This window comes from Procambarus clarkii, chromosome 24 (genome assembly GCF_040958095.1).
Source record: "Procambarus clarkii isolate CNS0578487 chromosome 24, FALCON_Pclarkii_2.0, whole genome shotgun sequence".
Lineage (NCBI taxonomy): Eukaryota > Metazoa > Arthropoda > Malacostraca > Decapoda > Cambaridae > Procambarus > Procambarus clarkii.
Window position 1 is genome coordinate 23521231 of NC_091173.1, and position 13415 is coordinate 23534645.

The following is a 13415-nucleotide window of genomic DNA, read 5'->3' on the forward strand; positions in this document are numbered from 1 at the left end:
CGGCCAGCGTGTCATGCGCATGCGCTGTGGAGTTTGTTTTGGTCTGGGCGGTGTTTCAGTGCTGGTGTTTTGCGCCCTTTTTGCTATGGTGCTTTGCCTCTCGTTCTTCTCCCTGGCTGCGGTATGTGCCCCTTCGCTCCGGGGGTGTCCTGGTTCCCAGTTGTGGGGAGGACACCGCGGTTTTCCCTGTGTCATGGTTGTGAGCCGCCTCCTTCGGCTCTCCCTGCTCTCCTGCGGGTCCGGCAGGGTCCGGCTCTGGCGTCTTCACCTGGCGGTGCTCCCAGGTTCTTCTGGGCACAGTTGAGTCGTGTCAAGTTCGTGCCAGATGAGTTTCTGCGATCTGGCGTCTTTTGGCCGGGCGCTGAATGCGGTATTGTTTATATACCTGTCTTTCTTTAGGTATGTTTTTGTACGACTGAGACTGTTCGCACACCAGTAACTGTCCCTTTTTCAACCCTTCCAGTCCCCCCTCATGTGCATGTCAAACCCATGCTGGAGTCATTCAGGGGACCCACCTTTTTTCATGTTGTGAGGTGTGGGGGTTGTAGGGTTGGTTCTGTACTCACCTGGTAAGGCTCCTGGCTGTGCTTGCAGGGTTTGAGCTCTGGCTCTTGGGTCCCGCCTATCTGATAGAACTTGTGGGATAGTACCAGTGGAGTGCAGTGGTGCTATTGGCACAATTGGGGAACACTGTATTACCATCAGAGGTCTGTGCTTGTTACACGACCTACTTGCAAGCATAAGCCTTCTTGCTGGTTCGTCCGTGGACTTCCGGGGCACACTAGCCTGTTTTCGTATAGCAGTTCCGGCCCATCCTGGTTGTGGGGGTATGTGGGCCGGCGGGCAGCTCCTAGCAGCTGCCTGGTGGGCCACCCTCTGGCCGGTCTAGCCTGGCCTTGGGCCAGGCTTGGGGTGTAAAAGAGCTCCCACTACCCCATTCAGCAGGTATCGAGCGGGGTTTCTCCGCCGTCGGTCGCCTGGTGCAGGTTTCTGAGCCTGCTGGGTTTTGTCGTGTCTCCGTTGGCCCTGTCTGGGGTCTGCCTGCTCCGTTTCTCTGCCTTTGCAGAAGGGAGTTGCTATTTACATGTTGCATGTTGCGGTGGTGCATGTTGCTGTTGCTGCACGTGTGCATTGGTACCGTGTTTCATGGTGGCATGTCCTTGTTCCTGTGTCCGGTTGTGGTGTGGCACTTTGCTGCTGTTTTGTGCCTGGGGATTGCGTGGGGGTTTTCTGTCCCTGCCTGATTGTCCACCCCTGGTTGTTTTCCTGGGGTTTTTGTGCTTCTGCTCTTTCTTCCTGCCTCCTCTGCAGCAGGGCTGTTCTGCGTGTGTTCTTGGGCATTTTTCAGCCTGTGTCTTGTGATGTGCTTCTTTGTCTTGGTCCATTGCAGTTGTTCGTACCCCTTGGTTCGGGTACTGTTCTGGTGGCTACCCTTCCGCCTTCTTTGGTGGGGCTGCTGTGTTCTGGAGGGATCCGGGGTTTGTTGGTGTTTCGTTGGTCGGGCCTGGGGTGTGTCGTGTTTTGTGTTCAGTGGCGCCCTCCGCTGTTGTTTGCGTGCCGCGGCGTTTGGCTCCGGAGTGCGTTTTGCGTTGATCCGGTTCTGTTCTTCCCGGTTCGCAGGTGATGGTGTCCCGGGTGGTCAGCAGTGTTCTTGCGGCTAAGCAGCCTGTGTTCTTCCCTCATGCCTGTGGCGATCGTGGCTTCGCTGCTCTCGCTGCCGTCTGGGCGACGTGGCTTTGCGGTCTTTCGGGCATGGATTTTTGGTGTTCGTGCGGGGGCCTTGCTGCTCGTTGTTCTCGTGTTGTTCCCGGGACTTTTCGGGGCTGTGGCGCCTTGGGTTGGCGTTTGCTGCCGGTTGTCTCGCTTTCGTGGGGGGTGCGTGGTGTCCGCCTCCCAGTTCTGTCCCTTTGACCTTCCTCTGTGGGTAGTTAGCTCCGGGGAGCCGATGGGGCTCCCCCCAGAAAACCAGCGTTGAATGTAATGAAACTCCATTTTCTGGGTGAGACCCGGAGGCTCCCCGGCAACCCTCCCTCCCTCCGGTCGGCGGTTTTTCGCGTGTTTTGACATCCAGCCTCAGAACTGATGGGTGGATAGCCGGCGTGGGAGGTCTGGGGCTCCCCCTTCCCCCTCCCGGGGAGGGGGGAGCTGCGCAGACAGCGGCGTGGTGACGTATGACGTCATACTAGTTTCCTTGTTTTCTGTTGAAGAGTTCTATCCACTAGTTTGGCTTTAGGTAGCAATTTTCACCAGAATAGGGGTTTGTTTTGGAATGCTTACCTTTCTGGATGCTTGACCCGGTCGATGGCAGACATAGAATGCTTCCTACCACACGGGGGTTTCTATAGGCCATTGCTCCCCTTGCCTCTCTGAGGGGGCCAGGTTCTGGCCATGGTCCCCGGTAGGCCCTAGAACTCCATACACATGACTGATGCCAAAGTCTGACATTAGCATATCAGCCGGTAAAGCTCCGGGGAGCCTCCGGGTCTCACCCAGAAAATGGCGTTTCATTACATTCAACGCTGGTTTTTTTGGGTCTGAAGCCATAGTGGCAAGAGCTAAGTATATTGTGTTTGGCTAGATAAGAGTAAAGCTGCTTGTAGATTAGTTTTTCAAAAATTTTTGACAAGTTAGGCAGGATTGATATAGGTCTGTAGTTAATAACATCTGAGAGATCACCACATTTGTGTACAGGGGTAACTCTCGCTTTTTTTAGGATATCTGGAAAGGTTTGGAGTTCAAGTGACTTGTTGAAGAGCAATGCAATAGCAGGGGCTAAAGTTCTGGAGGCTTTTTTGTAAATTAAAGTTGGTATCTCCTCAAGGGCACTAGACTTGGTTTTAAGGGAAAAGATTATCTCATTGACGTCAGTGGAATTAATAGGCTTTAGGTACAGAGACTGTGGATAGTTACCTGCAAGATAGTCCTTAACATCAGTACTGGAAGATGGAATATCATTTGCAAGGGATGACCCAATGGAAGAGAAGAACCTATTGAACTCTATAGCAGAATCTGAGGCTGAAAGCTGACCATCGTTATTGGACAGGAGTGTTGGTTTGTTATTTAAAATCTTTTTTGATCCCAATATTTGTGAAATTGTGCTCCAAGTTTTTTTAATGTTGCTCTTTATTTGGGTAAATTTATCTTCGTAGTATTTAGTTTTGGCTCGTCTAATTATCTTAGATAGCAATAACGAGTAATTCTTTGAGAATTCTTTGGAGACAATTCCTAACCTATACTTCTTCTCAAGGTCATGTTTTTTATTAATGGATTTAAGTATTCCCTTTGTAAGCCAGGGTTTGTTAAGTCTTTTGGTTGTGACTTGTTTTGTAAGCATAGGACAGTGGGTGTTATAAAGGCTAAGAGTTTTTTGAAGAGAAGATTGCACTGCTAGGTTGATGTCCCCTATGTTACCTAACTTGGACTCCCAGTTGACATTATCAGCAGCAGTTATAAAATTGTCTATAGCAGTTTCATTGTGTAGCCTAAAAGGAAGGTGCCTGTTGGGCCTGACAGAATCTCACCATGGATACTAAAGGAAGGTGCAGAAGCACTAAGTGTGTCACTCTCTATGGTGTATAACAGGTCACTGGAAACAGGAGACCTACCGGAAAGTTGGAAGACAGCTAACATAATCCCAATATACAGTATAAGAAGGGTGACAGGCAAGAGGCACTGAACTACATTTTCCCTAACTTGTATACCATGCAAGGTGATGGAGAAGATTGTGAGAAAAAGGCTCGTAGAGCATCTGGAGGGAAATAGCTTTGTAACACATCACCAACACGGGTTCAGAGATGGTAAATCGTGCCTCACAGGTTTAATAGAATTCTATGACAAGGCAACAAAAATTAGGCAAGAAAGAGAAGGGTGGGCAGACTGCGTTTTCTTGGACTGCCAGAAAGCCTTTGACACAATACCCCATAAAAGGCTGTTAAAAAAGTTGGAGCAACAGGCAGGAGTAAAAGGGAAGGTGCTCCAGTGGATAAGGGAGTATTTAAGCAACAGGAAACAGTGAGTAACTGTGAGAGGGGAGACATCAGGGTGGTGAGATGTCACCAGCGGAGTCCCACAGGGCTCAGTACTTGGTCCCATCCTGTTTCTAATATATGTAAACGATCTTCCGGAGGGTATAGACTCATTACTCTCATTGTTTGCTGATGATGCAAAAATTATGAGAAGAATCAAGACAGAAGAAGATAGAGACTACAAGAGAGCCAGGACAAACTGGATGAATGGTCTAGAAAATGGCTACTAAAGTTCAACTCAGGAAAGTGTAAAGTAATGAAATTAGGTGAAGGGAGCAGAAGGCTGAACACAAGGTACCATCTGGGAGGTGAAATCCTGCAAGAGTCAGATAAAGAGGGGGCTGATATCACACTGAACCTGTCCCCAGAGGCCCACATCAAAAGGATATCATCAGTGGCATATGCTAGGTTGGCCAACATAAGAATTGCCTTGAATTGCCTTTAGAAACTTGTGTAAGGAATCGTTCAGGACCCTGTATACCACTTATGTCAGACCAATCCTGGAATATGCAGCTCCAGCCTGGAGTCCATACCTAGTTAAACACAAGACAAAGTTAGAGGAGATTCAGAGGTATGCCACCAGACTTGTCCTGGAACTAAGAGGAATGAGTTACGAGGAAAGGCTAAAGGAGCTGAACCTCACATCCCTGGAAAACAGAAGAGTAAGGGGAGACATGATAACCACCTACAAAATTCTCAGGGGAATTGACAGGGTGGACAAAGACAAAATCTTCAGCATGGGTGGAACACGAACAAGGGGACACAGGTGGAAACTTAATACCCAGACGAGCCACAGAGACATTAGAAAGAATTTTTTCAATGTCAGAATAGTTAATAAATGGAATGCATTAGGAAGTGATGTGGTAAAGGCTGACTCCATACACAGTTTCAAATATAAGTATGATAGAGCTCAGTAGGCTCAGGAATCTGTACACCAGTTGATTGACGGATGAGAGGCAGGCCCAAAGAGACAAAGCTCAACCCTCGCAAGCACAACTAGGTGAGTACTTGTCTAGAAAACAATTGGGATCTGCAGAAACTGGCAACTCAAGGAGCAGCCCAAAGAGTTGGACATCATTTAAAGACTGAGGAGTGTTGACAGTGGCTGCCAGTGGCTCCCATGATACTACCACCTGGTGATGGTCAGCTGTTACTGGGGAAGGGGGTATGACCTAACTACTAGGTGGGTCGTTTGTGGAGTCATTTGCTGCTTCATTTGTTTTCTGTGGACCCTGCAGTTGTCTGTTCTGCTTCATATCCTTTCTGGGGGTTTGTTTCTTTGGTGAGGGTGGTCATGAAACTTCTGCACCCTGTGGCTCTAGTAAGGTTGGGGCAGGAAGGGGGGGGACCGTTTTTTGTCCTCTGGTCTCTGGTAAGCTGTTAAAGACTTCAGGGGCTGATGTGACTTGTGTGTGGAGCTATCTCAGTGCAGCTCAATCAGAAAGAGCCATTTCATTACATTCACTGCTAGGTTTTCGGTATGTAGTTCTTGGTAAATGAAATAGTGAGGAGGCCTTGTTCATGGCCATTGATAAAGCCAAAGTCATTGTACCTACGGTTGTACCTATGGTGCCTACCTAGTGTAATGAGGGTTATGTTGTGTACTGCACAGCTAAACCAAACTTGAATCCAATGTTAAAAGCTTTGGTGCTGTACTGGAGAGGTTGTAAATGATATTAGGTATCTTTCTTACTAGCTGTTTCTATTATTGCATTCACTATTTTTACTTCATGGATTATTTTTAATCCATGAAGTTTCTTTTTGTGTTAGTGGTACAATATAGATTGAAACAATGAATCTGATGTCATCTGCCCTGCTTTTACACCTCTGAAACCACCAATGCAACCTTACTTTTCAGCTTCATCTAAATCTATCTTGTCCCTGGAGAGTAGTAATACAATATGTACTGGACAGGGGTTATGTAGTTAATCAAGGAGAGCTCAGTTGGAGGATTTTGCTTTCTGAAGTGATTACTCTGCCCCTGTGGCCTGACCTTTTTCACATTATTAATTATTCTAGTAATGTTGCCAAGTATGTTATTACTGTACTTTATTTTTTTATTTCTCCATGCTAAATAGTCTTCCAGGCTTGGTGTCTTCTTTTGATAATTACAGTACAGTACTTGCCTTTTCTTTTTCAGGGAGGCATTGCAATCAGCCCAAGGTTAAAAAGTGCCCAAATACTAGTGAAGATGTTTTGGTATATGGTGGTGGGATTTTCATGCCTCAAACTTCTCCTGATTCCTGCATAGTGAGTATAGTAGTAGGGGATGATATATCTTTGCAGCAACTTATAATATTTACTGATTTCTGGGGGAGCCCATTCTGCTCCCTGGAGCTATCCAGGCTGAATGGATATGTATAACTTTCTGGCATCAGTCAATGCATGGAGTTCTTGCCTACCGGGGACCACGAGCCAAAACCTGGCCCCCCTCTAGAGAGGCACGAGGAGCAATGGCCTATAGAGACCTCCCTTATGTTTGGGAGCATTCTATGTCTACCATCGACCGGGACAGGCACCCAGAAAGGTAGGCGCCCCAAAATAAACCCCTATTCTGGTAAACTATTGCGACCGAAGACCGAATAGGTGGACAGAACTCCCCAAACAAAAATTAGCCCTCATGACGTCATCATGTCGCCGCGCCGCTGTCTGCGCATCCCCCCCCCCCTCCCCTGGAGGGGGAAGGGGGGAGCCCCAGATCCCACCGTCGGCAACCCAACCATTAGTTCTCAGGCTGATGGGATCTGGTGCGGTCGTGCCTCTGGCTCCTGTTTGCAGTTGCAGTTCTGTTCCTGGTGGTCTGAGCTGTCCCTTCCGGTGGTGTGTGGGCCAGGAGTATTATTCCACGGTGCTCGGGCTGCATGCGCTTAGGGTTATCTTCCCTATGTGCCCTGTAAGTACTGCCCTTGGGGCTTAGGGCTACCTTCCCTGGGTCGCCTTGGGGTCTACCTCTGCTGTGCCGTGTACTGCTCGGTATTTGGCCGCCCTTGGAGTCAGCTGGGGTTTTTTCTTGCCCTTGTTTGTCTCTGGGTAGGGGGTAGTTTTCGTCACTGGCAGGGGTGCGGGGTACTGCGCAGCTAGTTTTCACCATTAACAGCGGCTGGCTCTGTTCTGCCGAGGTACGTTGTCCTCTTGCGGGGTTATTCTTTTGTTTTTGTTTTTTGACTGGTGGGGTCTGCCTGTTTGGTCCCCCATCTCTGTTCTTGGGGTTTGTCTCAATTTTGTTTAATTGGTGGTACTCCCCGCTTAGCCCCCGTGAGTGTACACATCCCGGGGGTTCAGCTATAGCAGTTTGTTGGTAGTTTTGGGTGCCGGTTTGCAGTACCCTGCCTGGGCTTCCCTTAGTGTGTTACCAAGGATAAGGGCCCTGGAAAACCCCACGGGGGCTACGTGGTCCGATGGATGTGACCCCTGAGTCCCCCCTCGCGTCCTGCGAGTTTGAAGGTTGCTCTGTCCCCTTGTCTCAGGGGGACACTCGCCGGTTTTGCCTCTGCCATGCTGCCTCTTGGGTCGGTGATTGTTTTGACCCAGAGTCGTGCAACATGTATTGTCTGTACGTTCTCCAGTTCACCCAGGCTACTTTGCCTGATATGCGGGTGAGGGCAGCTGAGGCGTTGCATGTTCACTTTAGGTTGCTGCAATGCGCTAGGTTAGTCGCTGCCCCGGATGCCCCGAGACTGCCCCGTTTTGGTTATAGTCGCTTCGGCTCTGGTTCCGTCCGCCCTTCCTAGTCCTTCCCCTTCTGTTGCTTGTTCGGTCCCCCCCCCCCATCCCCCACTGCTGGCTCCTAAATGTCTGAGGGTTTCAGAGCCGGGGCTGGGTTTAGTTGGTTGTGAGGCTCGGGCGGTCTCGAGGGTGTCCCCTTCTGGGGCAGTGGAGGAGGCATTTAAGCCTGGTCCTTCTACTGAAGCTTTTGGGTCTGGCCAGTGGGCCCCTTTGTTCCTGCTTTGTCGGCTGCTCCCACCTTTTCTTTGGGGGTGGGGGCTCAGGAGGACGGCTCGGCCCCGGGCCCTCTGGGTGAGGTTCCTGGGGTTGGGGAAGGGTTGGCTTGGGGGCCTTGGGCCCTGTTGGACACTGCCTGGGTTTTTTTGCCCTCTGAGGGGGGCTTGGTGTTACAAGGAGAGGGGTTCTCTTTTGCTCCCTCTGCGTACGAATTGGATTTGGTGTCCACCCCTCCCCGAGTTCAGTTCCGTGATCCCGAGGGTTCTTCAGTTCCGTCTTTCCAGAGGTTTCCCGCTTCCCGTGTTTCGTCTTCGGAGGTGCGGGAGGCCTTGGCGGCTTACCTCTTGTGTAACCCTGATTATGCCTTCCTGATGGATCCTCGTTCCTTCGTGTACTGATCCCCTGGTTCGTGCTGGTTTCGTTATGAAGTTCCGGAGTCGTCCTGGTTGGCAGACTGTCCTCTCTTTTCGTTGGAGGCTTGGCACATGTTCTGTCGGTCCCGTGCGCTTGAGTGGCGAGAGGTTTCCTTGGCGTTGCAGGTTTTCCTGGGGGGCGCTTTTGAGCATCTGAATGCTTGTTTGTTCGCCCCTGCCCTTTCGTGGGATGTTGGTGTCGTGCAGCTTCACGTGCAGGTTCCTTCCCTCTCGGCTGCCTTGATTGCGGAGGATTTACGGACTCGTGGCCTGCTTGCTTCAGCTCTGCATTTCTTTTCCCTCTTTGAGCTGTCCTCGGATTGGCTCGAGTTGGATGTGGGAGCGCTTGGGGCCGCTGCTGGGTCTGGTGCGCTGCCCTCAACTGTGCGGGCGTCGTCTGCTTTGTTGAAGCTCTTCGTGCCCATCCTGCGTGATGCGGTTTCGCGGTTCTATGCTTCTCGCCTCACATGTCGTCAGGCGGTGCTGGCTTCCTTCTTGTAGTCAGCCTGGGCCCTGGCTCTTCGTTTTTCCTCGCCCTTTTGTTCATTACTGTTTGCGGAATCTGCTGTAAGGCAGTATCTGCCGGCGTCCTCGGTCAGTTGTCAGCCTATGCCAGAGTTGTTGTTGCTCCAGGGGGCTCATGGGAGACCTTCCCGGAAGGGTCATGCCATGGCTCGGGGGTCTTTTCGTCGGGGTAGGCCTTTGGTATCAGATTTGGGGCTGGCGGCGCCTTCAGTTCTGGCTGTTGCTGGACGTAGTGGGCTCAGTCCTGTTTGCCACCTGGTTCTCGCAAGGCGCGTTGACCCTTTCGCGGTTCATCTCATTGACGGGGTGATGGGGGGCGGCTCGCCCGGTTTGCCCACGCCTGGTCCCACGATTTATGGGCTTTTCGGGTCGTTTCGTGCCGCCTGTGGTGGTGTTGGGTGGCTCTTCCTCCCTCGGGGGATTCAGAGCTGGCGGGGCAGGCCTCTTCTCCTGCGCTCTGTCGGGTCATCTCGGAGTGGGTTCGCTTGGGCGTGGTTGAAACGACGTCGTCCCTCAGGTGGGTTTCCCGCCTGTTTCCGGTCCCAAAACGGGACTGCGCGGACCTCCGGTTCATTCTGGACTTGTCCCGTCTGAACCCGTGGGTGTTGTGCCCTTCCTTTCGGATGACTACGCTGTCCCAGGTCCGTCTTCTTTTGGAGAGGGGTGCTTGGATACGGTACCTGGATCTCAAGGACGCGTATTGGCACGTCCCGGTTCATCCGGGGTTCAGGGACTGGCTCGGTTTTGTTGTGGGGCGTCAAGGTTACCGCTTTCGTTGTCTTCCCTTTGGGTTGAATCTGGCGCCACGCGTTTTCACACGCCTCACTTGGGTTGTGGTGGCCCGCCTGCGTCTGCTAGGTGTTCGGGTGCTGGCCTATCTCGACGACTGGCTGGTTTGGGATCCCAGCCAGTCCGCGTGTCTGCTCGCCAGGGATTTGGTTCTTTCCCAGCTCGCCAGGTTCGGGTTCTTGGTGAACTGGAGGAAGTCCCATTTGGTTCCCTCTCAGGTTCGGTGTTGGCTGGGTCTGGTTTGGTATGCTCGCGCTGGCTGCTTCCTTGTCTCTTCCTCCGGCGGTTCTCTTGCGCCTGCGATCCCGCCTTCGCCCGTTTCTGAGGGGTTCCCCGGGTCACGAGGCAGTTGCTCGAGAGTTTGTGCGGGAGCCTGAACTTTGCCATGATGGTCTACCCGCCGGGTCGGGTGTGGCTTCGTCGGCTGTTCTGGTTCCTTTGGGGCCGGCCCTTCTGCCTCTCTCGCGATCGTTGGGTTCGACCTCGGGGGGCTTTGCGTCAGTTGCTGTGTCGCTGGCTTCCTCTTCGGGTTTTTCGGGGTTTGGTGCCTTGGCGCCTTCCCGTGCCCTCGCTCGATGTGTACATGGACGCGTCGTCTGTTGGCTGGGGTTTTGTGACCAGTGCTCACCAGGCCGGCCAGGGGCTGTGGGTTCCGTCCTTCCGTCGGGCTCACAGCACAGTGCGGGAGTTCGCGGCAGTGTGGAAGTTGCTCCGGAGGATTCGAGTCGCTCGCTGATAGACGATCCGGCTCCATTCGGACTACTCCCCGGTGGTTCATTATTTGAACCGCGGGGGTTGGAGTGGTCCTTGGCTCTTTGGGGCTGGTCGCTTCGGGTGACTCGTCTGCTGAGTTCTCGAGGTTTGGCTCTCCTGGCGGTTCATGTCCGGGAGTGTCCAACATCCTGGCGGACGGCCTGTCCCGGTTCCGTCCCCTGTCCTTGGAGTTGACGGTCGATGCCAACTCCTTCCATTATCTGTGCCGGATGTTCGGAACTCCGGACGTGGATCTCTTCGTGTCGGCATGGTCGAGGCGTCTCCCGGTTTACATGGCGCTCTTTCCCGACTGCGAAGCTGTCAGGGTCGACGCCTTCAGGCTGCACTGGGCGAGGTGGGGTTACCTGTATCTCTTTTCCCCGGTTCTGTTGTTGCTCCAGGTCCTGACTTGCTTGGAGACTTACCAAGGTTGTGTTGTCCTTCTGGCTCCTTGGTGGCTGGCCCAGCCTTGGTTTTAGGCGCTGCTTGCTCGGTGTCCGTACCCGACGGTCTTCCCACGGCTCCGCCTCTTTCAGCAGATTGGTCCGGCCCTGTACGAGGCTGGTTCCATCTTCTCGAGTCTTCGTGTCTGGTGTTTTTTACTCGGGTTTATCATTCATTGTAGGGTGCCCAGGTCGCTTCGTTGTTGGTCTCCCACCTGCGTGCTTCGTCTCAGCGGCAGTATGAGGTTTCCTGGCGGTCCTTCCGGCTTTTAGGTCTCTGATAGGGTTGTTCTGTCCTTTCTCTCTTGGTTGTTTCAGGACCGTCATCAAATGCCGAATACTGTCGCTTCGTATCGTGCGGCGTTGGCGGAGCCGCTTCAGCTTGCTTTCGGGGTTGATGTTACTTCCGCTCCGTTTTGCAAGTTATCTCGGGCGTTGTTTCACCTCCAGCCTGCTCATGTGCCGCCTGAGCCATCTTGGTCTTTGGACCGCGTGCTCTCGTTTCTCTCTTTGCCCCAGTTTGTTGTGGCCCCTTCCGTTCGCAATTGTTTTTCTAAGGCCCTTTTCCTGTTGGCATTGGCCTCGGGGGGTCGAGTTGGCGAGCTTCATGCTCTCCTCCAGCGCCATGGTTTCTGCTCTTTCGGTCCTGGTGGTCGTTTTGTTCGTTTGCAGCCGTCTCCCTCTTTTCTGGCGAAAAATGAGATGGCTGCGTTCCTGAGAGGGCTGTGGGTTGTTGATGCTTGGTTGGTCAGGCCGGGGGTGCATCATGTGTTGTGTATGGTTGCGACTCTCCACCATTATTTGCACGACACGGCTTCTGTTGCCGGGGATGCGCTCTGGGTTGATCCGGTTTCCCTTCTTCCCTTTTCCCGGGCTCAGGTCTCTTAGGTTGTCCGCAGGGTTATTGAGTGTAGCCAGCCTGCGGTTTTTCCCCGGGCCCACAACGTTCGTAAATTTGCTGCTTTGGCGGTTGTCTTTGGCAACATGTCTTGGGTGAACATTCGGGCCCGGAGTTTTTGGAGATTGAACAGGGTCCTGGCTGCTCGCTACCTGGTGAATGTTCCTGGGCCTCGTCAGGCCTGTGTTGCTTTCGGTTGGCGATTGCAGCCAGTTGTCTCACCTCCACGTTGAGGAGTGAGGGCGGCCCGCCGTCCGGGTAAATCCCTGTTTTTTCCTTATCTTTGGGTAGTTAGCTCCAGGGAGCCGAAGGGGCTCCCCCCAGAAAACCAGCGTTGTAGGTAATGAAACGCCATTTTCTGGACGAGTCCCGGAGGCTCCCCGGCATCCCTCCCTCCCTCCGGTCGGGGGTGTTTTCTTGCGTTTTTGACATCCAGCCTAAGAACTAATGGTTTGGTCGCCGATGGTGGGGTCTGGGGCTCCCCCCCTTCCCCTTCCCCTTCCAGGGGAGGGGTTGCGCAGATGTCAGCGCGGCGAGATGATGACGTCATGAGGGCTAATTTTCATTTGAGGAGTTCTGTCCACCTGTTCGGTCTTCGGTCGCAATAGTTTACCAGAATAGGGGTTTGTTTTGGGGCACCTACCTTTCTGGGTGCCTGTCCCGGTCGATGGCAGACATAGAATGCTCCTAATCATAAGTGGGGTCTCTATAGGCCATTGCTCCTCGTGCCTCTCTAGAGGGGGCCAGGTTCTGGCTCGTGATCCCCGGTAGGCAAGAACTTCATGCATTGACTGATGCCAGAAAGTTATACATATCCATTCAGCCTGGATAACTGCGGGGAGCCTCCAGGACTCGCCCAGAAAATGGCGTTTCATTACCTTCAACACTGGTTTTTTGTGACACATGACGGTACACCAAATTTATTTTCTGGGGGGAGCCCGTTCGACTTCCTGGAGCTATCCAGGCTGATATGAATATATCAGACCCTGGCATCAGTCAAGGTGAATAGAGTTCTAGGCCTACCGGGGACCACGAGCCAGAACCTGGCCACCTCAGAGAGGCACGAGGAGCAATGGCCAATAGAAACCTCCCCTGTCTGGTTGGAAGGATTCTGTGTCTGCCATCGACCAGGTCAGGCACCCAGAATGGTAGGTGCCCCAAAACAAACCCTTATCTGGTGAAAAAATTGATACCGAATGCCGAACTATTGGACAGAAGTCCTCAAATGAAAAATGAACATGATGTCACAACCGTTACCGCACCGCCGTCTGCGCAGCTCTCCCTTCCCCTGGTGGGGGAAGGAGGAGCCCCAGATCTCTGCGCTGGCTATCCACTCTTCAGTTCTTGGCTGATGTGAGACTTTGATGGTCATGCAACTCTGGCTCCAGAATTGTCTCAGTGCTGTGCCTGGTGGTGTGGTCCCATCATTTGGGAGCATGTGAGCCAGGAGTTATTTCATCAGTACTCGGGCTGCATGCCCCTAGGGTTTCGTTCCCTAGGTGCCCTGTAAGTACTGCCCTTGTGGCTTGGGGTTCCCTTACACAAGCTACTCGGGATCTATCTCCACCGTGGTCTTTGGCTATCTTACCTTGAAGCGTTTCCAGGGCTTAGCATCCCTGCAGTCCAG

The 13415-nt window shown here is 52.6% G+C and overlaps 1 protein-coding gene across 3 annotated transcripts in view; it reads left to right on the forward strand.

Moving 5' to 3' along the window:
- Positions 1 to 13415, forward strand: part of xit (ALG6/ALG8 family glucosyltransferase xit) — a 315565-nt gene that overhangs the window by 17770 nt on the left and 284380 nt on the right. For 2 of the 3 annotated variants that reach the window (XM_069330751.1, XM_069330752.1), the window contains exon 2: positions 6166 to 6275. The exons of the other annotated variant lie outside the window; for it this stretch is intronic. In XM_069330751.1, the coding sequence (XP_069186852.1) occupies positions 6217 to 6275 (59 nt within the window). In that variant the 5' untranslated portion in view covers positions 6166 to 6216. The remainder of the gene's footprint in view (positions 1 to 6165; positions 6276 to 13415) is intronic. 3 annotated transcript variants of the gene reach the window in all.